This window comes from Halyomorpha halys, unplaced genomic scaffold (genome assembly GCF_000696795.3).
Source record: "Halyomorpha halys isolate HHAL.00 unplaced genomic scaffold, Hhal_1.1 Scaffold712.1, whole genome shotgun sequence".
NCBI classification, from domain to species: domain Eukaryota; kingdom Metazoa; phylum Arthropoda; class Insecta; order Hemiptera; family Pentatomidae; genus Halyomorpha; species Halyomorpha halys.
In genome coordinates, this window is record NW_027111091.1 from 170,340 (window position 1) to 193,272 (window position 22,933).

General features: G+C 27.7%; 1 protein-coding gene across 7 annotated transcripts in view; it reads right to left on the reverse strand.

The window, feature by feature from the left end:
• The window catches only part of LOC106685585 (angiotensin-converting enzyme), a 111,627-nt gene that overhangs the window by 5,539 nt on the left and 83,155 nt on the right, over window positions 1-22,933 (reverse strand). For 5 of the 7 annotated variants that reach the window (XM_067049169.1, XM_014428347.2, XM_014428349.2 and 2 more), the window contains exons 2-16: window positions 14,498-14,726; window positions 13,303-13,461; window positions 13,117-13,213; window positions 12,154-12,297; window positions 11,132-11,214; window positions 10,795-10,903; window positions 10,176-10,273; window positions 9,786-9,955; window positions 9,013-9,137; window positions 7,448-7,542; window positions 6,899-7,050; window positions 6,541-6,639; window positions 5,078-5,221; window positions 4,366-4,541; window positions 3,122-3,169 (exon numbers count right to left, since the gene is read on the reverse strand). In XM_067049169.1, coding sequence (XP_066905270.1) covers window positions 3,122-3,169; window positions 4,366-4,541; window positions 5,078-5,221; window positions 6,541-6,639; window positions 6,899-7,050; window positions 7,448-7,542; window positions 9,013-9,137; window positions 9,786-9,955; window positions 10,176-10,273; window positions 10,795-10,903; window positions 11,132-11,214; window positions 12,154-12,297; window positions 13,117-13,213; window positions 13,303-13,461; window positions 14,498-14,726 — 1,928 coding nt within the window. Of the gene's footprint in view, window positions 1-3,121; window positions 3,170-4,365; window positions 4,542-5,077; window positions 5,222-6,540; window positions 6,640-6,898; window positions 7,051-7,447; window positions 7,543-9,012; window positions 9,138-9,785; window positions 9,956-10,175; window positions 10,274-10,794; window positions 10,904-11,131; window positions 11,215-12,153; window positions 12,298-13,116; window positions 13,214-13,302; window positions 13,462-14,497; window positions 14,727-16,582; window positions 16,602-18,590; window positions 18,752-22,933 lie in introns of those variants that run through there. The other 2 variants (XM_067049168.1, XM_014428351.3) reach the window with 2 other exon arrangements.

The following is a 22,933-nucleotide window of genomic DNA, read 5'->3' on the forward strand; positions in this document are numbered from 1 at the left end:
TTTTCAACCAAAAAAAACATTTTTAAGTGACAGAAGATTTAACTTTACTCAATTTAACATCAAAATGTTTGATAATTATTTAGAAGCTAAGCATGTCTAAAATAGAAATTATCCTTTTTCAGTGCAGTTATTTTATATTTATTTTAATCAATTATTTCAGAAGCGACATAAGTGCCATTTTTAGAAATGAAACATATTGCTTTGCTTTAATAATGACCATCTGAATAAAAATTTTGATTTTATTTTGAATTAAACGTATTACAAAGATAGTATTGTAGACTAGGCATAAGTTTTCTACTTGGGTTGTCCACATAGTAATCCCAGTCCAAAGTACAATTTATGGAATGCTTCAAATACAAAATAAAATTTTTTTTTTTTGTTGTATCTGCCACTATTAAAGCAAAGCAATGATATGTTAGTTTCTGTTTTAATTGATTCATTGTTTTTGTTACGAACAGTATTTACTATTGTCCTCACGGAACTGATAAATATGCGTTTTGGTATCTTACGTACTCTTAATGTTCTTAAAGAGTATTATTTTTCTATAAAATTTTGTCCCTTGTTTTTCTTATTCCCCCTAACTATTCATTGTTTTCTATATTATAATTTTAAAAAATGATTATTTCATTTTATCTAACTCACAGTTACGGACATTATTCATAATCTTCTATAAAAAATAGACTATTGTATTTTGAATGTTTTTGCTGCATATTTGAGGATTTATATTGCATACAAAAAATGATGCCCCATGACATTGAATAGAAAAGTATTGTTTTAGACTTGATCGAGATTAAAACTTATAAAATTTTAATAACCATAAAAGGTTACTGAAACTTTATGTCTTCAATCTTCAATAGATGTGATTTTTTAATACCTTAATCTACAGTAGTGAGAACTTTAAAAATCAATTATTACAGAGAAAGCAACAAATTAGTATAAACTTGATCTCTACTAAATAAAATGATTGATAAGATTTTTAAATTTCCCACCACTGGATCTTGTACAAAAAATATGTATTCTAAAACATAATGCATACTTACCATTATTAATAAATTTTTTCGTTGATAAGTCATTTACCAAATGGATTACAAAATTAGTTTGTTAATTTGTGTGTATGCGATTTTTACATTGTGCACATTTAACATTTAAGAATAGTGGTATTAATTGTGTGTTAGTGACATTAATAAAGCATAAATTGACTCAAATCAATTTTCTTTTCTTTTATCAGAGCTGGATGTAGAAATTTTGTAGATTACATATTAGATGAAATTCATGAAGCTCAAGAAATCAATTGCTATTTATCAAATGGCGGTGCAGCACCTTGGCTGAGGTCAGTGGAGTAGTAATAAACACAAAAGAAACTTATTTATAATGACGTTTCGACTAAAATTTCAGGCCATTATCAGGGCTAAAATTAACCAATATAACAACTGTAATAGAATGTAAAATAATAAAAACAGCATAACACAAGATGAAAGAGATAAAAAATAATAATATAAGAATAGTAAGAATTTATACAAGAAGATAACGAAGATTGTAAATATTAGAAAATGGAAAAAAAAAAATGAGAGAAAGGAATGAGAGGGAATGGGGAATAATCAAAAATCAAACATTGCTCTTTGGAAATAATATTTTCAGAGTTTTTTTTGTCTTCTTGTATAAATTATTACAATTTCAATATTATTTTGACACTTCTAATATTATTAGTTGCTATCCTCTTAATTTATTGTAATACTGTTATTATTTATGTTAATTTATCATGGTTGTTAACGTTTTTGTTTCTAGCCCTGATGAAGGCCTAAATTCAGATTAAAACAATACAACTAACATAAAAAAGTTTCATTCATTTCTGTCTATTACTACTCCACTGGCTCCCCCTCCTCCCATCCCACCACACCAATATCACAACAAACGTGATAAAGTATAATATTTTAAATTGACTGTGATTAAAAGTTTTAATTTAATGTCCAGAATTGACAAAATAGGGTAATTTTGGAATGAAATTATTGACCTGGGCAGAATAGCCTGCATAAAGTTATAAAAGATTACATATAAAGTATTTTAAATAAAATTATGACAAGTATACCTAATCAATAAAGCTGGTCAATTTCAATTAATGAATTGGATAAGAAAATAATTTTTTGAAAATTTAAGTAAAAATAATTTACATACCAACTACTAATTTATTGACACATTAAAGAATTTTAAAATAATGATTTGAGTCAATTTACCATCTACCATACATTTAACCTCAAACACAATAAAATCAGTTCAGAACAAATCTAAAACCACATAATTTAGGAAATGTTGATCAGTGAGGCGATGGTATTACCTTATCTACTTAACTTATGGTATTGGTATTACCTCCCAACAACATAACCAGTTAGGGGGAAAATTTGAAATATAATTATTTCAGGGACGATGGATTTCTTAAAAAAATTATTCAATTTTATTTTCAGAAAACTGAAACATCATGCAGACATTTTGGAGTGATAAGTTATTTTTAAATCAAAATACAATTTCTAAAGAGAATAGGTTCCATTTTTTCATTGAATTTTTTACCTATTAAAAATCATTTAGAAAAAGTGATATCTCTCATATCTTAGAACTTTATTCCACCTCAACCTAGCAGATCCATCTTTCTACTAATCTATGTATTCCATGCAAATATATTAACCATAATACAAAAGAATTTTAAAATTTTTATTCTGTCAATGTCATGTATAGATGGCAGTGATGTATTTTCTAGACTCCCTACATACAAAAGGAACATAAGATTTTTTTTTACAAAAAATATCTTAAAGTAACTAATAAAATTATCAATATGAGTATTATTGTCTATAATAATATATCTTCTAAAAAAGAAAGACAATTTTTCTTCAAATATCACTATAGAATGTTATATAGTTTGTAATAGGAACCCTAGGTTTTAGATTTTTTTTTCTCCAATCTCGATTTACACTAAAAAATAAATGTGAGTATTATATAAAATTCAGATCACAATATAGAGAGCCCATCACTGGTTTAAGCAATAATAAACAAACACATAAAAAGAAATAAAACACAGATGTTAGAACAGACATTAAAATATTAGTTAATTTTATATATCATAATTATTAACTTGAGGCGCTCGCAGGAGTAGTGGGCTGCTGTTGCTGCTGTCCATAATCTGAAACAAAATCAAACATACAAATTAATTGAGAAAATGATATAACTTAAACTATAGATATGAAGATTAATGATGTCAAAATAAGTTGGCATGACTGGAATGGCTTAATGACTTATAGTTTAATTAAGTTGAATAGAGTTACTCATGGTTCATTCCGAAAATTTCTTTTGTGTGATGTTTTCAATGGAGTGAAATCGTAATAGATCAGCTAATGTAAATTATATCAGACCAATATCAGTACATACATATGAAAACAGTTCAAGCCCAAGAAATGAATTATTGATGTTTGCAAATTGCAAAAAACAGCCAGAATAGTGAAGCATATTAAAACTGTAAAGAAGAGGTTTAACACCATTAAGGAAAAAAAAGTGCATATCTGGGACAATGTTAGATAAAGGTTAAAAATTGATAGAGGAACTTGGTGGATGCAAAACACAATTTTAAGATAAAACTTGCTTTTGACAATGAAAAAAAGATACCACATTAAATTTAAGGTAGTAAATGGTGACAAGACAAGTACTTACTGATAAATGCTAAACTGAATGTTGTAGACTCATTGGAAAATATTATTTTATATAAAATTTTGAATTGAAAATCTTAAAATATTAAAAACACTTAGCAAGATTCTTGTAGGTGACTTTCCCCTTAAAAATAGAATTTAAATCTTTGTATTATGTTAAAGTTTTGTGGTTTAATTTGTTAATTAAAGCATCAATTTGTTCAAAGGAGTAATTTTCTATGTGAACCAGAGATCATGTTTAATGAGTATTCAATAATAGTAATATTCTTTATTTATTCTGGGATTGATCCCTTTAGAATAATATTACAGGCATCAAAATTAGGCTTTAGAGTCTCAGAGTAAAATACAAAATAAAAATGATATTATAAAACGCCATAAAATATAATAAAATAATAAATTTGAAAAGATAAAAGTTAACAACAATAACTAGCAGAATATATACACCCCTGTAAACCACACAGCAATAATCAAAGTGGGGGAATATTAAGGAAGTAACCAGGAACCTACGGGTTTGAAAAGGATGAAGGTGATGAAAATAATTTAAAATTTCATATCTTTTTTCATAAAGTTTAGGATTATTAATTGAATGAAAAATTATGATTAATGCATATTAGAGTATTTTACTTTCTGAAGGAAAAATTTATCAAATTAACTTTAATATTATGGTTATAATTACTTCTCTTAGAAGGTTCCCATCCAATTTTTTCTCCACTCTTCTCATTCTGTGCCTTCAACCAATCATGGAGCGGCTGGAAGAACTGAAGGAGAGCAGTTCCATCCATTTTTCTTTGCCCAGTAAGAATTTCCATTGCCTCTGGCCAAGGTTTCGATGATCCCAATTTCAGCATTTTCCTGAAAATTTTGAAATATAAAAAATGTAATTAGTATGAAAAAAAATAGCAATGCTAAAACTTATCATTGAATTTGTGTAAGCTAGAACTTTTGTAAAAATAAAAATGTTAATGCTGTCTACACCCTTCCTCAATCATCTCTTTTTTGTGATAACTAATTTTAATTTTTTGAATATGCAATCTCTTTTTAGAAAAAAAACAATTCATTCTAATCATTAAATTCATAAAAAATTATTTTAAAAAAATTAAATCTGTACCGCAACAACCCACAAAGGGTTAGTAAAAAGTTAAAAATAAAGTTTTACTTTCATTCTTTTGTAAAATATATCTCTAACTTTCTAAGAGTAATATAAGATTTTTTTAAATTTTTAATGCACTCAGGAATAATGATACAGATATCAAATGAATAGTATTGCTTATTCGAATATTGTGATCATGGATCATGGCTTGATGAATAAAAGAACTGAAAGTTTTAAAGCAGTTTTTTTCTATATGATTCTCTAGTTAAAATACATAAAAAAATAATTTAAAAATTACCCGAGCAGGTTTCCTGCTTTAGCATTTTTGTAAATAGAACATTCATAAAGAGGTTTCGAGGATGGATTCTGAGGATCAAATTCACCAGCCTCTATGCATAGGGCCCGATGGAACTGGAATTGTATAATGAAGCTGACAAAATATCTGGGAAAAAACAAATGGATTATTAATCGATTGATGAACTTACATATTTAAAAAATGATATTGGTAGATCATTGATTTACTAGGTAAAATTAATAAAAGAAAGATGATCCGGGTCCTATAGAATGTTTCTTTCTTTGATTCATTCTTTGCCTTCCCTGCACTCTGCAAGCCCTGATGAAGCACTGTAAATTGGGATAAAAAGTACATTGGCTCATAATAAAAAGTCTTTTAGTATTTAAGCTATTTTTAACTGCACTCGGACCATCTTCCTTTTATTAATAAATAATAATTCCAAGAAAGTCTAAACTCAACCTTACAATTAATAAGAATAGTTATAGATAAGAAATACTTGTGGTATAAGATGATGAAACGTTTAAAATGAGCTAAGAAGCTGAAAAAGTTCATTATCACAAAGGTTTATAGAAGTGTAAAGGGTTTGATTTAAATAATATAAGTGATATAAACATTATAACTATAGACTGGATTTTTGTGCAGTAAAAAACCGTAAAACATGCAGCAAAAAAGGAAAATGTACATAATTGAGCAATTAAAACCCAAATCATGGAATAATCAACTTTATCATTTAATTTATAATATTAATACATAGAAAGCTCACACGCTTGTTTAAATAAAATAACTTGCTAAATACCCTACACTTATGCAAACATGGATAAAAAAATAAACCACTCTGATTAAAAACCTAAAATTTTGTCTATAATTGAAGAGCTATGAGAAAGCTAATTGTATTAAATGATTTTTTTATTCCTATTAAGGCTGGAATTCAATTTTTCACCTTCTTAAATCTACTTGAATTTAAATTTTTGAAAAATATATAAGAGGCAATGTAGGAAGCAGTATTTAAAGATATTCTTCCAATCAAGATTCTCTTTTTAATTTTCTCTAAATTACACATAGCATGTTCTTCCGCTAATAAGTTTAAATTATATAATACATACACAGCTAATATAATGAAGTAATATCCAATTATTTGACCTATAACAAAAATTTCTGGTAACTTTTATTTTTTTATTTTTTTTTTTTTTTTAGCATAAATCCCGTTTTTTTCCCTCTATATAGGCTAGTAAAAATTTTATAAAGAAAATAATTTCAAAACAATTTTTATAAATTTACTGTGTTTTTATCTCATTCTGAAGGAGGAATAATTTTTTATTTGGCTTTTACTTATTTCTTGGTTTTTGAGAAAATTTGTTCTATAATAATAGTTTAATTAATAGCTCAAATCAATTCATATATATTAATAACAATGTTGGCAAAAATCAAATATTTATAAGACAATAACAAAATATATTTTACTCCACCTGACATAAGGAACACTTGCGACAACGTGGTACTTAGCAGCCGGGTCAAAATCTTGTTCAGTTCTGTCAACTGGTGGTTCAACTCCCTGATATTTTTCTCTGTAATGAGAGTTGTTTGGATTTATAATTTGATAAAAATAATGTGCAATAATACAAAAAATATTTGTAAACAAGAATATATAATTAAATTAGGAAATAAATGAACAATGATTGCAATGGTTTGTTTAAAAAGTTAATAAAAAAATATTTCCTGATATCTAATGATAAAAATTGAAACTGATAATATGCTATTCTAACATACTTGAATTAAAATCAATTTACAAGATATAAAAAATGCATTTATTAATCACTGTTTTACCTCAGTATCCACCAATCTCTGTTGTATGTTTCCGGAGTAGTCTTTCCTTTGAAAACATTCCAACGATAAAGATCCACGAGAAGACCAAAAGGAAGGAATGATACTTTATCCAAGGCTCTTTGGAAAAGAGAGTTCAGTTCTTGTTCGTTATCCTTAAAGGAAAAATGAAATTATATTAAAATTTAAATCTAATTAAGTAATTGTAAATATTCTGTGTATTTATTCGATTGAATGTTATAGTGATTCTAATGAATATGTAAAGGATTATCAATATTTTTTTTATAATATTACATAGTAAACACCAGTAATAGTTAATTAAACCTTTTTTTTTTTTAATGATTTCCTGGATATTTTTGACATATGGAGGGTTATTTAGAGGGTGTCGCCCTATTCTAGCCATGATGGAGGTCAAGTGGGACCTCCACAGAAATAAAAGGACCTCCACCAGGCCGGATTCGAACTGATGACACTGCAATTACAAGCCAGTTAAGTTGTGTGCTTTAACTCGCTCGGCTACAAACAGCCCATATAGTTGTAAACTTAACTTACATTCAAATTTTGTCCTTTAAGCAGTCCCAGAGTTTGAAGATGTTTCCTTGTACCAGCAGACAAAAATATTACATCTCCAACTGCTTCATGAAAACCTAGAAGAAATAAGTTATGTAATTATCTATGTAGAAACAAAAGATTGATTATTATAAAATAGTGTTAAAATTGTACAAAAAAAAAAGAAATGTTTCAACTTTTGTTTTTATACTGTGTTAAGATATTAAATTAAGACATAATTTTAATGATAAAAAGCAAAAACTTCTTTTAATATTTGAAGGGCTTGGGACAAGAATGTGAGAAGCTACATGATGTAAATTTTTCAGAAGAGTAGATCAGAAAAGTTTTATAAAACTTATTTAATGCTTTATATAGTTCATATTCCACTGAATCATAAGTAAATAAGTTGGAATTATGGTGTTAGAAAATAAAGATGCTTGATAAAACTAACAGAGTAAATAGCTTTACAGAGAAATGAAGGAGCATTTTACACACAATTCTAATCACATTCAAAATAATGGCTTTGAGCCATTCATTGATAGAACAAATAGCTAAGGGACATATACCTTCTGATATTAACAGTTGTAAATGAGAACAGATTTATTTTTAAAAAAATGAAAATAACAAAATGTACAGATATAATATAAAAATAAGCATTAAAAATCTATATAACATGAATAATAAATAGTGGATTGGTCAGACCCTTACAAACCATGTTCCACAGAAAAACATGCCATTAAATGAAATTTAAAGTTGCCTGAAAACAAGAATGGGCCAGGAACATGTGAAAGTGATAGATGATAAAGGAGGTGAACTAGTCGGGACAAGAATGGATAACAGTGGAGAAATTAACATTTAATAGATATCAATGATGAGACACTTAGCTCCAATGAAAACGAGTGGATTTTCAACTACTCAATAAATATATCTATATAATATCCACATCCTCAACTAATTATTAAAAATAGCTAAATTGATTGCCACTTTTTATTTCCATTAACAAAAATGTTAAGATTTTTAAAAAATGTGGACTAAAAATCACCAAATTTTTCAGAAAAGCTTTAAAAATTCTTATTATCCATTATTTTTTTAACAAATCTTTTGGGACTTGATAATACTTTCTAATAAAAATTAACTCTATAATTTATATCAAATCTAGTTCAGACACTTTGGAAAAAAGAGAAGATTTTGATGTGATTTTGAAATTGTGGATTAATAAGATCTTAAAACATGTAAGTTTGAAAGGATTTCAAACATTTTAACCTGATATGTACTAACCCTTCTTTTATTAATAAGAAATGAAAATACTGTTTTTTTTCTTAATAAGAAATAAAAATGTTTTTTAGTATTTAATCTCATGTTTAAGAAGGTAATAAAGAGCCATTTGTCAAACGCTGGCCTTTAAGGAATGTGATATTGTTTGATTGTTAGTAAAAGATTTATATTAGCACACACAGGCTTTTATTTTTATTTACAAACAATCATCAAATTTAATTCGATATATTTTAATAATTTAAATACTATTAATAATAAAATGTGTTTTAGAAAAAACAAAAAAACAAATTTACCTGAGTTAGCTCCTTCTTTATAAATGTAAGGTTGATCTTTGTACTGTAAGTAATATTGGATATGACCCATTTCATGATGAATAGTAAGCAAATCGTCCATTTCTATCCTAGTACACATTTTTATCCTAAAATGGGAAAATACTATAAATAAAAAGACTATTAAGTTAAATTTCAATTAAAAATATATATACAGCATTCTTTATAGAAATCAAATCAGGCAAATAAAAATAGGAAATTTAAATTTATGATTCAAAAACAAAGTAAATTAATCATAAAATTAATAGTGACACAGCTGACAATTTTTTATTTTGCAATTGGAGTATTCTGTAGATTGTATTGTAGAATGGTATTATTTTATTATTACAGCCCTACTGTAGAATGGTATTATTTTATTATTACAGCCCTACTGTAGGTTGATCCCACTAGAGAAAGCGACTCTAGTCACAAGTTGAAGTACCTCTGAAATATAATCAAAACTTTTTTCATTAGATGTGCAACTATTAAAGCAAATAAGAGATATATTTTATAGTAATTATATCTTTTTATTACATAAAATATTTTTTTTTACAATCATTATTATTATTTTAAAAATTTTTATTCACATATACTATTGCTTCAATGTTTCATAGCTCAACTTCCAGTAATTAATTTAAAAAACTATTATAACATATGAGTATTTATATAAATATATATTTTGTATAATTATGAATCATAACAACTTATGCTTGAAAAATTTTAATACATAGACAGAATATCATTTTATAAACTGTTACCTAAAATCTTCACCATTGTAAAAATCCCAAGCTGAAGCATGGCATACAAGTTCCTTCCCTTCAGGTTTCTCTATAAGAGATCTTTCCCAAAATAGAGGTGGCATTGCAGTTAAATTCACAGATTTAAAGAAATCCTCTGCCACTTGGAACATTTTAAGTGCAGTATAATTCTAAAATTAAAGAAAATGTTTATGTATGAATAAATCTTAAATTCATTGTAGTAAGTAAGCAAAGGATAAATTATTTTTTACATGTAACAATCATAACAAACAAAATCTATTCTAACAAATTATCGTTTTAGATGATCCAATAAATATCTCTCCAGTAATTTTAGAATTTTTTTTCTTTTGTAAAATACGTAATAAGAAATATGAATTATAAACTGATTACCTGTTTAATCATTTCTTCAGTCACATCTAGCGATTCCCGTTTAGGATAAGGGGCTGTAAAGTCAAATAAGTTGGACCATGTCTGAGCCCACATATTGCCTGAAATATGTGAAATAATTGCCTGAAATTACTTTTAGAGAAATATATTTCAATATGGATAATAACTAATCAATGAATATTGACAGTTCTAATAATATATTAGCTTCCGTAATAGAAACTAAATGGTTATTCATATATTAATCTTTTGGAAGGTCATGTGCACAATATTTAATAAAAGAGTGAACAAGTGAGATAGACCAAAGAAATGAAGTCAACAACCAACGTTATCTCAGACCCACGTAAGGCTCAGGTATTCATTTAAATGAAGTTGTGTGCTCAGTGTTCTCCGACCTTAAAGCAAAACCATAGCATTTAAAAAGTACATTTCTACTATAGTGGACTCAAACTTAGGCCAGAATTAGGCATAAAATCAAACACTGAGACACCCCCCTGTACAAAATGAAATATATACACTATAATTAAGATTTAGACGGAAATTAGGAAAAGGTTCTCGTTGATATTCAGTACTTTCCACTTTGTAAATATTATATTCAAAAACTATTATAAAGAGTACACCTTACCCATAAGGTGAGCAGGAATTGGTCCTGTTCTTGAAAGAGTATTCTCGCCATATTTGTCCCATAGTTTCTTCCTCATGTAGGCGTGCAGTTGAAGGTATAAAGGTTCAACCTAAAAATATTTGAAAAATTCTATAATTAGCAAATGAATTCTAAAACCCTGAGAATAAGTTACAGGTAATATTTGTTAAAAAAAATAATGAATAGTTACTTGGAAGTGACTTATACTAAAATCAATAGTTACATATTACATAGCTGAATAAATAACACCAATACATGGAGTCATTCTGAAATCTTATGCAAGCACTTATGACTAATAAGTAACTGAAGCCACAATTACCTGAAACCACAATTCTAATACATCCTTTTCAAAAGTTTCTGATTCAAAATCGAAATTCCACAGCTCAGAAAGGTCACTCATATCTGGTAAATAAAATATCATTACTTATAATAATCATAACAATATAAATGAGAATATAAATTCTTTGCTTCCATCAATATTGGAAATTGTGAATATTGAGATAGCTTTTGAATATTCATGTAAATGTACAGATTATTCATAATTATAAAAAGGAATAGAGTTGTGTCATTTGGTGCATCTAACAAGGTAAATTGATTTTTTTTTAAATCAAAGAAAATCATGTTACTGCTTTGCTTTAACAGTCGCACATCTGACAAAATGAAGTTTTTTTTTTTAAATTTTTATTTGAAGTATTTAATAGGTTGTACCATAATACTAGGGTTGCTTTGTGATAACCCTATGGGCCGAACCCAGTAGAGAAAGTAGTTCCTGTCTATTATACTACCTTTGGAATATGTGCAATCCAAAATAAAATAAATTTTTTTTTTTAAACTAATGTGCCACTATTAAAGCAAAATAGCATTATAATATATATATGCTATATATAGCATTTTTTTAAATTATTATTATTTTAAAAATTACATGATGAGGGAAAAGGGAGTTTATTTTTAGATTCAGTGACTTTAAAGTATAAAATTTAACAAAAATATCCCATGCAACTAAAAAAAAAATGTTTTTTTGCAGGCTTATTAAAGAATTAATATTTTTATGATTCGATGATGTATAAGTTTTCAAAAGCATACTTCATTACTACAAGTTTTTCTTAGTCCTGAAAATTCTAATAGGTATAATTTCAGTGGATTCTTAATAGTTCAGATATAGAGTTGTAAGTTTGTACATGGCCTTGCATCCCTTAATTCATATTTTCACCTTGTAATAGAAATGTTTAATAATGAATTTTAATTCATTTATTAATAATGTAATAGAAATGATATAATTCTATTGATAATGTAATAGAGATGATACTATAATATTATTAATAATATAATAGAAATACTTACTGTTAAGTTTAGCTCCTTCATTGGAAATTTTAACATATTCCTCATACAACTCTTTACATTTTCCACCAGATGCTTTATGCCATTCAACCCAAATATGTTTCAATTCTTCTGGGTCACGACTTGTTCTCAGAAGTTCAGTAATTTCTGTAAAATAGAGTTGTTTAAAAATTAATCTAAGCTCTTGTGAATTTAGGTATGGAGATTAATGTCAATGACATGCCAGGGGACAGTAATTTTGACCATTTAACTAAATCTCATAGGTTATAGGTATCAAACCCTTACGTTCATAGTTCACAGGCAGCGGCTGTCCACCATTGGGCAGTGGTAACAGCTTAATATATATAATTTAAAATTTATTCTCACTAACTCTGTCCATTCACAAAAAATTCTAAACAAATTAATGTAATTAACTTTAATGTGCTCATGCCAGCCTTACTCTACGGAGCACCTATGCTGATCAACATAGCACCTTCAACAGCTAAGAGGCTCCAACAGCTTCAGAGCAGTATACTGAGACGTATCGAGAGACATTCTTCACTTCAAAGAGCAAAGATGAACCACATAAATATAACATTCTAACTACCAACTGTGACAGAATTTATCATGAGGAGGCATATCCAATTTTTTGATGGCCTCCTGCATTGTTTAAACCCCTTATTCAGGACACTAACACTGAGAGGACGGCCAAAAAGGTGGCAGACACACATAAGTAGTCTTAGATTCAACTGAGGACTAATAACTTACTCACTACAGACATTATGAATAAGCCTCATCATCAGATAGCAGAATTAATCAACTTTTTGCAATTTCCAGTCGTATCCCATTCCTCATTCCCCTCTTATAATGTATTTTAAATGTAGTAAAAGAGTTCCGCCCATTATTGTTACCTATCCACCATACATCAAGCCCTATACACCCATGAGGCTTAGGAGAAAAAAACACAAAGTTCGAGGCTATTATTACCTGGTTCTAGACTCAAATCACATTTGTTCTTGTCATGGAAATCACAAATCTTGGCTGTACTATAAATGGTTTCCATTTTAGAAGTTACCTCATCAAGCTGAAATAAATTGAGATCATAATTTAACAAAAATATAATATTTAAAGATACAAGTACATCATATTTTTAATAATACATTAAAAAATTACCCTTTTAAATTTATCATCAGGTAGTGCTGCCATTCCAAGAACAGTAGCTAATTTAAATTGCCTTTTAATATCTTCATTTTTATAAGTTTTCCAAGGATATTTAATAGTTTCTACCCACAAATTCTTTTTCCATTTTGCAATTTCCGATGAAACATTCAACTGAAATTAGGTAATTTAATTAATTATTTTAAAAAAACACAGTGGTTGATTAAATATTTAATAAACAATTTTATGATAATTTAAATATAATTAGTTGACTGTGAATATAATAATGGATAACATTAGTAAGGTGGTGGTTAGAAAGGATCAAAAAGTATTAAAAACTACTTATTGACAGCCTAAGTTTCGACAAACATAGTAGATCTTCATCAGGCCATAAGAATGGATTTACTGACAGTTTTCACTCCAGGTAAGCCCTGATGGTGACTGGTAATGTAAGTAAAAACATGGACAATCAATAAAGAATTTATACTCAAAGGTTAATAGTCACTATGCTTTAGTGACAATGATAGTATAATATGATGAAAAATCTATTTTTCAATGTATAAAATGTGACAGAAGGAGAGGAAAAAAAAGATATGAAGATATTAAACATACATGAAAACAAGAATTATGATTATTTTTAAGTGATTAATTTTATTGTAAAGGGAGAAATTAATATGTGAAAAATGTATTTTTTTTTTAGTTAAAGAAATAAATACGCCTTTTGAGATTTACACAAATAAACTTTCTTTTACTAAAAACATTTTGGCCCATATGCCCAGTTTCTGAAATTCATTAATATATTATCTAATAATCTTTTTTATTATTGTTTCTAGTCCAGTCGTCAATTAAGGGACCAGGAAGGGACCATGTTGAAAAGTTTTAGAGAAGTTCTCAAAATTCGCTCATTTACATTCTTTGATTTGCTGATTACTAATTTTGACTGTGTGATTTCCAATTTTCCCCGGAAACATAAAAAAAAAATTATTAATTATCAATGGAAAAACAATTTAATGACACATTAAAAAATTTATAAATTTATAATTCGGATTTTCTTAAAAAAATTTAAATAATCAAATAAACCATCATTAATTAAATAAACTGTTTTTGAAGATATCAGGAGATCTAAAAGTTGTGTAAACTTATGGGAAAAAATAAATTAATTAAACTGTCTTATAAAAAATTTACAGATCCAAAAACAGTTCTAGAGTACCTTGTTTGCTAATGTTTCTGGCGTGATATTTGATTCATAATCCCATTCTGCATTTGCTGCAATGTTTGCTTTTTCTCCAGATTCTTTATTCATTCTTTTAAGGAATTCCGCCGCAGCTTCTTCGGATAGATCATTTGATGAGGCTGCATTTACTTCAGCTCCACACACAGTTGTGCTGAATTCATTTATGAAAGCTGCTGTAGTAAAAAGCAGCAACTTCAACATTTTTCTGAAAGAAAATGATAATATTTTTTCTCAAAAATTGCCAGAATCATTAATAAAAATTAAAAATTAATTTAAACTAAAATAAAAAATGTGTAAGTGCTGCTAGCATACTTGCACATTCAACTACCTGTTGCAATGGTTAATAATTTTAATTTACTTATTTTTTATATTTGATATTAAATGATACTTTATCATACTATAATTTTATTATAAACATTATGAATACTAGAATTTTAATATAAACATTGTGGGAGAAACATGTTTTCAGTGACTGTAGATGATGCTATCTCTAATTTAAATTTTAAAAATGGTCCACATTTAATTTGATCAATTTAAAATTAGTTGCTAAAGCAGGAAATTTGCATAAGATCTTTTTTAGGACCTTGCTCTTTGAAAGACCACCCAGACAAATTTTTTGGTATTTTTTTATCAATATCTCAGATGGAATATTGATGATCATTAATTACTTTTCTAGGGACACTTAGTTTTTATTCAATCAGTTTATCATTTGACAACAAATTTTACTTTTACTGTCTATATTACGTTCATTTTTTTTTTTACTTGATTCTTTATGACCTATCAAACAGAAATCAACAGCATTAAAAAAAAATAAAACTTTTTTAGAGCTCAATGTTCTCTTTTAAGTAAACTACATGGAATTGATAGAGAGGATGAAAATGATAGCAAAATTAGATTAATGTATAGAAAAATAAAGAATTTGGTACTGATAAAAACAAACTGATCTTGTGCACAACAGTAATATGTCAAATACCAACATATTCTGCTCTAGCCCGGAGGTATACCAGTGACTTCAAACTACAGCAAATTCGAGATCATCAAAAATATATATATAAAGATAATAAATAACTATCCTCAGTATACCAAAATTTCAAGTACGTTGTCTGACTTACAGCTACTGATGAACACATAATAATATACAAAACTTGTTTATTGTATGTTTTTTATTTCTTTTAACTAACTGTGTTGATTTATGAGAAGATGAAGATTGGGGGTTTGGTCAGTGAAGGGCACAAATAAGAAAAACTTCAGAAAAATAATTTTAGGCCTTTGTCAGGGCTAAGAGCAGAAACAAGATAACAACCATAAGTATAATTAAATAATTAAACAAGATAATTAAATAATTATTAAATTTTTAATAGTTATAATAGATAATAGTTAAAATAATTAAAAATAATTATGGATCATAATATAAAAACAAGGTAAATTAAGATAGAGTTAAAATGATGTTAAAATAAGTTGAAAGAAAAGAAGAGATAAAATAGTATTAATATAAAATACTAACTGATAAGAATATAAAAACTTACACAAACTATCAGTTTAAAAATAAACTAATAACATGTAGAAATAGAAAAGTAGATATGAGAAAATAAAATTTAGCATATCAAAAGGCGGAAAATAAAGAAGATAAGTTGAGATTAAATAAAGGTCGAGAAACGATAAACAAAAATAATAATAATAAATGAGTAAAGAACAAAGCTGGATCATCAACAGGTGGGTTTTTTTATCCTTTAAAATTTATCCTTCCTCGACCTTTTTATTTAATCTCAACTTTTTTATTTTCTGTCTTTTAGTGTGTTAAATTTTGTTTTCTTATATCTAATTTTCTAATTTTGTGTGTTATTATATCTACTGTTCATTTTTAACCTAAAAATAGTTTGCATAATTTTTTCTATTCTTATCAGTTTATATTTTATATTAATACTATTTTATTTCTTCTTTTCTTTCATTAGTATATAATTTTCTTTTCATTTATTTTTACATAATTTTAAACCTACCTTAATTTTCCTTTTTGTATCTTATGATTCTACTATGTCAAAATATTTGTAGTTGTCTTTGTACCTTTTTAGCCCTGGTGAAGCTCTACAAACTGGAGCAAAACGTCAGTAAATAAATAGTTGTTAACTATTTTTGTTTCATTTGACTGCACCCCTGACTATCTTCTTCATAATAAGAAGATAACAGATATTATAACTACATAAGTAGTATTAAAGAAAACGCATAAAGTAATATTATAAGAATATTGAACTTGTATATAATAATTAACAGGGAAAATTGTAATATTACAATCAAGAATGAAAAAAAGAAAATATATGAGAATCAACTAAATAAATACATATACAAAATGGAAAATAATTTATATTATTTATATTTTATAGAAGTAATATAAAATATAAAGAGAAACGCATAGGTGATTAATTACATATGTAAGTAGAATAACAAAAATAAAGAAGTAGATATAAAGTTATATTAGCTAAGAGTAGTAAGTAATGTAAATAATAGTAATAAGATGTGGTGAACATCACTAATAAGGTGGGTCAAGGGAAAAAAAGAGAATAAGGAACAAGAGACTGAGGGTAGAAAAGAATAAAAAGAAGTAAATAAAAGAGACATACTGACATATCCCAAATGTGTTAATTGTTTATTATTTTAATTTATGTTTATTTACTTTATTGTTTGTTTTTTTTTTTTAATTTTTCTATTGTTTAAAACTACCAATAAGCAAAAAATAAAATTCAAATCACCTCATCATTATAGCCTTATGGCAATCTTTATATAGCAAATAATAAAAAATAATGAGAATATGAAATATTAAAATGATTAAGTAGATCTACCTTTAGGTCCATTTTTAAAGCTCAATTGATGCTATAAGTCGTTGGCATCAAGATGAAGTGAGTTTTGTTGATTTGTTTGGGCCATGAAAATCTTTTGGCCACATGGCATCATCTATTTATAGTTCATTTAATACTTGTGGGAGCGCAGATAGGCTGGAGGTTGGATTTTATGAGATATAGGACGCAGTGAATGGGAGGCCTCACGGGTCAGGAAATATTAAACCCAATGTAATATCATTTTTTTAATAAAAGGGATTACAGCAAGCCGGCTAGAGCTTTAATTTATTAATAGTTTATCAGCCATAGTTGGAATTGCAAAGGTATACAACTGGCAAACATGAGATAATAGACCGAGTTTAGAGGATGAAGAGTGGCCCTGGATAAACTCGTCCAGAGCGCCATAAGGCAGTACGATATGGTTAGGTAAGATGAAAGCTTTGAGTTGAAGTTAGAAAGCCGATCAAGATAGGTGGAGAAGCAATTAAGACATGAATATATCGGAAGAATTACGTATCGTTTATGGCTTGGTCACACTCATAGAACAAGAGCCCAAGAGTAGAAAAATGTCACTTTATTTTTTACTTAATTACTTAAATGGAAACTATGTACAATAAATAGTCGAAATTGATGAGTACCAAGTATAGGTAGGGCGAATAAAAAATTATTTTTAAACGAATTTATCGTAGGGATTCTATTTCCTAGGAACCATGACACGTACAGATTTCTATTAGCACTAAAATTAAAGCTAATTGAATGAGCTATGAGTTTATGACGTTTTTCTTCGTAGGATTTATAGTTTCAATTGTATTTGCTAAAATAAATTGGTTTCTACTTGTTCGGACTAAATTTCATATGTGAAATTCTTTTTCATGGGCAAATATTATAACTACTACCCAATCGAAGATAAACGTAAAAAACTACTTTTACTTCAAGAAAACCTTCTTAATACAAATTTTCGAAAAAAACGCTAAATAAAATTTTTTAGCCTAAAAATATCGCTTCACACCAATCTTTGATTTATTTTGAAAAATCAAAAAAAATAGGAATAACTTTAACACTACTCATCCAATCTATATTATTTTTTCCTAGAAAAAAAAAAAGTGTTAACCTACATTAGCCCAAACCACATTATGTTTTTATTATTCTATATGGATATACTATCGGTAAATATAATCAGTAATATTGTTTTTCTTATTCTCCCAAAAGGGACCGTGAGAATAAAACGTATCACTCACCGCTGTATCATTTTGCCCCGTGCTCTTCTGACGGTGGCCCCATTTGTTCTCGAGACAGGACTTGTACGTGTGTGTGACGCATCATGCAACGCGATTCGTTCAGTTTTAGTCAGAAATAGATTTTAAAAATATTGGATATGTTACTGCACGTGTTTTAGAACTTTTTTGGTTGGTGGAGAAAATGGCCTAATATCGGCTTGAAGTTACACTGCTTTCCATACGCCACCTCACCCATAGCATACTAAGTTTTTTATTTAAAGTAAAGTAGTTTTTGCTGTAATTGCAACTAAATCTCAATTCATCCTCCGATATTGCCTATAAGTAACTGAATCAGCTTTTATTAGATCTTAATATTTCCATCTCTTAATAACAAACAGTTGTGCAAGCTAATTATTTAATTTAAAATTTAAATTAGGGAATATTGTTTTTAAAATAGGAAATGAAAATACTGTCCTTTTCGAAGATGAAGTTTTTTTCATATAAAGTATGATTGATGCTTAAAAATTTCCATGAAGATTTTTTATATAAATAGTTAGATCTTCAAAATTTATTATTTTACTTATATAACAATTTACCTGACTAATTAACTTACATGATATGCGGCAGAGTTGGGTGGAAATTAGTTGTGATAAAACTACAAGCTAAAATTGCCATGAAAACGATATATATTTATTAATGATTCATTAATAAAATATATTGTATCCATGGCAACATTATGGCGCTTGCAGTTTTATCTCAATTAATTTTGGCCCAACAATGATGTACGGCTAAACGAGTTTTTCTTATTCCAATAATCGATTTTCCATTTTCGGAAAAATTACCATTTAGTGAGGAAGTTTTATATAGTAATTACCAGTTATTATATAATGATAAAATAAATTGTTAAAAAACATAACGAATGAATATGAACGATCAAAGGAAACACAACGTAGTAAGGGAAAACTTTGTTTTTTTTTATTTCTACTTATATGAATAAAACTTATATAACTTAGTTTTAAAATTTTAATTATGAGAGTCTTTTTCCCTCTCGGTTTATCAGAAAAGAACAATGAGAACCTTTGTGCTTGTAACAATTGACGGCGCAAAAACAGAACAAGGTAAAACAGCTTTAAAGAGTTTATATATCAGAAATACTTATTTTAAACATTTCATTCAATATGTTGGAATATATAATAAATTGCCAGGAGAAAATACATGCAATAATAAGCTGTTGAACGAACGTGACACAAAAAGAATTATTATAAAAATGCACAGTGGGGCAAATCAGTTACATTTAAGAGAGAAAAAGTAATAAAAAACAAAAATAAAATATATTTCTTGGTACTGAAAAGTGTGATGCATAAATGTTTTCTTCATTCAAAGTTGACACGTTCGATTCCAGAGCTTAAGGCCTCTCGTCCACCAGGAGCAGAAAGCTGCGATTGCGAAACAACGAATTCGTGCGAACGCTGTTCGTCCGAAATCGTGCATATGCCTATCGTCCGGATTAGTGTTCGAAGAGTTGGTTATTCGGAACGGTCTTACTGATGAAGAGTTCTTTGCTTTGAAATTATCACCTTTGATTTATCCACTTATCAGGTACAGGCGATATCGACGAAGACAGAAAATGTGAGTGTCAAATTTATGCAAAATGAAACGAGTTCGGTGAATTTTCTCAATTGTGGCATTATCCGCAAATCGACGATGACCACCATTTCTCCTATTTTCGAATGAGAGAGGACACATTTAGAAACTTTTTTGAAATATCTCCTAAATTAACTTTTCACTCTCCTTTTTGTATACTTGTTCGCAATTAAATCCCAGCAAAACAGGATCGGTTCGTACTTCGGACCTTCTCGGACGAAAACTCACGAACGATACGGGCCTAGTGGACGCGGTCCCTTACTGAGCCACGTTTTTGGATTGTTCGTATTGTAGTTTTCATGAAATTTGCTAAAATAAATTGATTTATAGTTGTTTAGACAAATTTTCATTTGCCAAATTTATATTCATATATGAATATCATAAAAACTACTACCACTACGAAGATAAGTGTCATAAACTACTTTATAGTAAGTTAAATTTCCTTCATTAAAAATGTTGGCTGACATATGTGCGTCTTATGGGACTAGAGATATATTTTTTCAAAAATCCAACATTTTATACGAACAACTAGAAATTAACATTTTAAGAGTTTATTTTGTCATGAAAACTACTACTCCAACAAAGATAAACGTTATTAACTATTATATAGTAAATTTAACTGGCTTTAATTTGAGTGCTGGAAGACATCTGTACGTCCAATGGTTTATGAAATAAAAGTTTTTTATAAATCAAACTTATTGTCCGAATAACTATAAATCAATTTATTTTAGCAAATATCATTAAAACTACAGCCCTGGGAAGGTAAAAGTCATAAACTACTTTATAGTCCATCAAACTAGCTTTAATTTGAGTGCTGATAGCTCTCTGTACGTCACATAGTTTCTGAGATATAGATTTTTCAAATTCAAATAAATTCACTAACTACTGATCTTTCAGTACGTTCCATACATTTTTATGAAATGTTGCTTTTTAAAAAGCTATATCTCGCGAACTATTGGACGTAAATAGCTCTCTTAGGGCTAATATTTCAGCAAATTTACTCTTCTTTAAATAATGTATCATAGATTTTCTAGTGTTGTTGACAGTTCTAAAGATATAGAGCTTCAAATAAAAAATTAATTATTTTTAACGTTTTTAAACAGCCGCCATTTTTTATTTCCCCTACCTATACTTGACAGACTCATCAATTTTGACTATTAATTATACATTGTTTTCAATAAAGTAATAAAAAATTGCAGTGAAATAACTGCCTTTTTTCTGCTCTTGGGCTCTTGTACTAAAACAGAGTCAAGAAATATCTGATTTTTAATTTAGATGAAAAATCGCATTTAAAGGTTTAAAAAAACTCTAAATCTTATTTGATTTTCTCCCATAAAAACTTTTTATAAAAAAAAATTTGATTTACTCTACTAGAAATATGTTTTGGATTCTGCATATTTTTTACATTTTTTTATACAATCCAAAATGTTTTTTTTTTATTCTGAACCAAAAAACAAATCAATTGATATATGATGAATATTAAATCCATACAGAGCTAAGCCAGAACACGATAATATAACAAATTTCCAAAATTATACAAACTTTTTTTTTTCTCGGCTCCTAGCGCATTGTAAAGAACCCTCTGGCACATGTCTAATATTTCACAACCTATTATAACCAAAAGAAGTTTCATTCAAATATGCGATCCCACGTATCTTTCAGGAGAAAGAGGTAAAAAAAAATTTAATGGCAAAAATAGAGAATAAACAAGACTATAAAAAAATCTGAATTTGAAATAGAAGTGAAAGATAAACAAGTTTTAGGCTGGATATTCAAGAGGGAGGAGATAAGAAGGGTTTTGACCTCAGTTTTATATTTGCTCCTTTTGCTGGAACCTGATACAAGATCCCCGAACCTGTTACAATGGCAGTGAGGTAGTTAAGAGAGACATCTTTTAGAGCTAAAATTTATTACAAAAATAAAACCAGAACCAAGAAGGGCACTGACTTCGTAAGCTGGACTCCAGAACTAGTTTGGCAAGAAGTGTGCTTGTTTATACTTAGCGAACTGGATTTTATAAGATGAAGAAAAAGTATAAAATTTTAAGCATTTTATTCACAAATGTATTAAAAAATTAAAACCTGAAAAATTACTACTTAAGTTTTATTAATTACTTTAGAGTTCTGAATCAAAAATTTTATTCCAACAACTGGAAATTAACATTTTTTGAATTTATTATGTCAAATATCATAAAAAATAATACCCTAATGAAGATAAATGTTATGAACTACTTTGTAGTATATTTAACTAGCTTTAATTTGAGTGCTGGGAGACATTATACTGCATCTGTACATCTTATGGTCCCGGAGATATAGAATTAATTCACTAACTACTGATTTTTTATTAAATTTTGCTTTTTAAAAAGCTACTGCTCGGGAACTATTTATTGCAAATAGCTCTATTAGGACTCATATTTTAGAAAATTTACTTTACTTTAAATTATGTTCTCTTAGGTTTTGCAGTGTTGTTGTTAGCTTTAATGATATTGAGCTCCGAATGAAAAATTAATTTTTGTTAACATTTTTTATTCCCCCTCACTATGCTTTGCAGACAAATCAATTTAGACTAGTTAGTTTATTTATACAGTTTTCATTAAAGTAATCAAAAATTGGAGTGAAATAACTGACTTTTTTTCTACCCGTTTCTTGTTCTAGTGGTTATACTTCTAAAAATTCACTTTATCTTTGATATGAATGTTTTAATTCCGATATATATATATA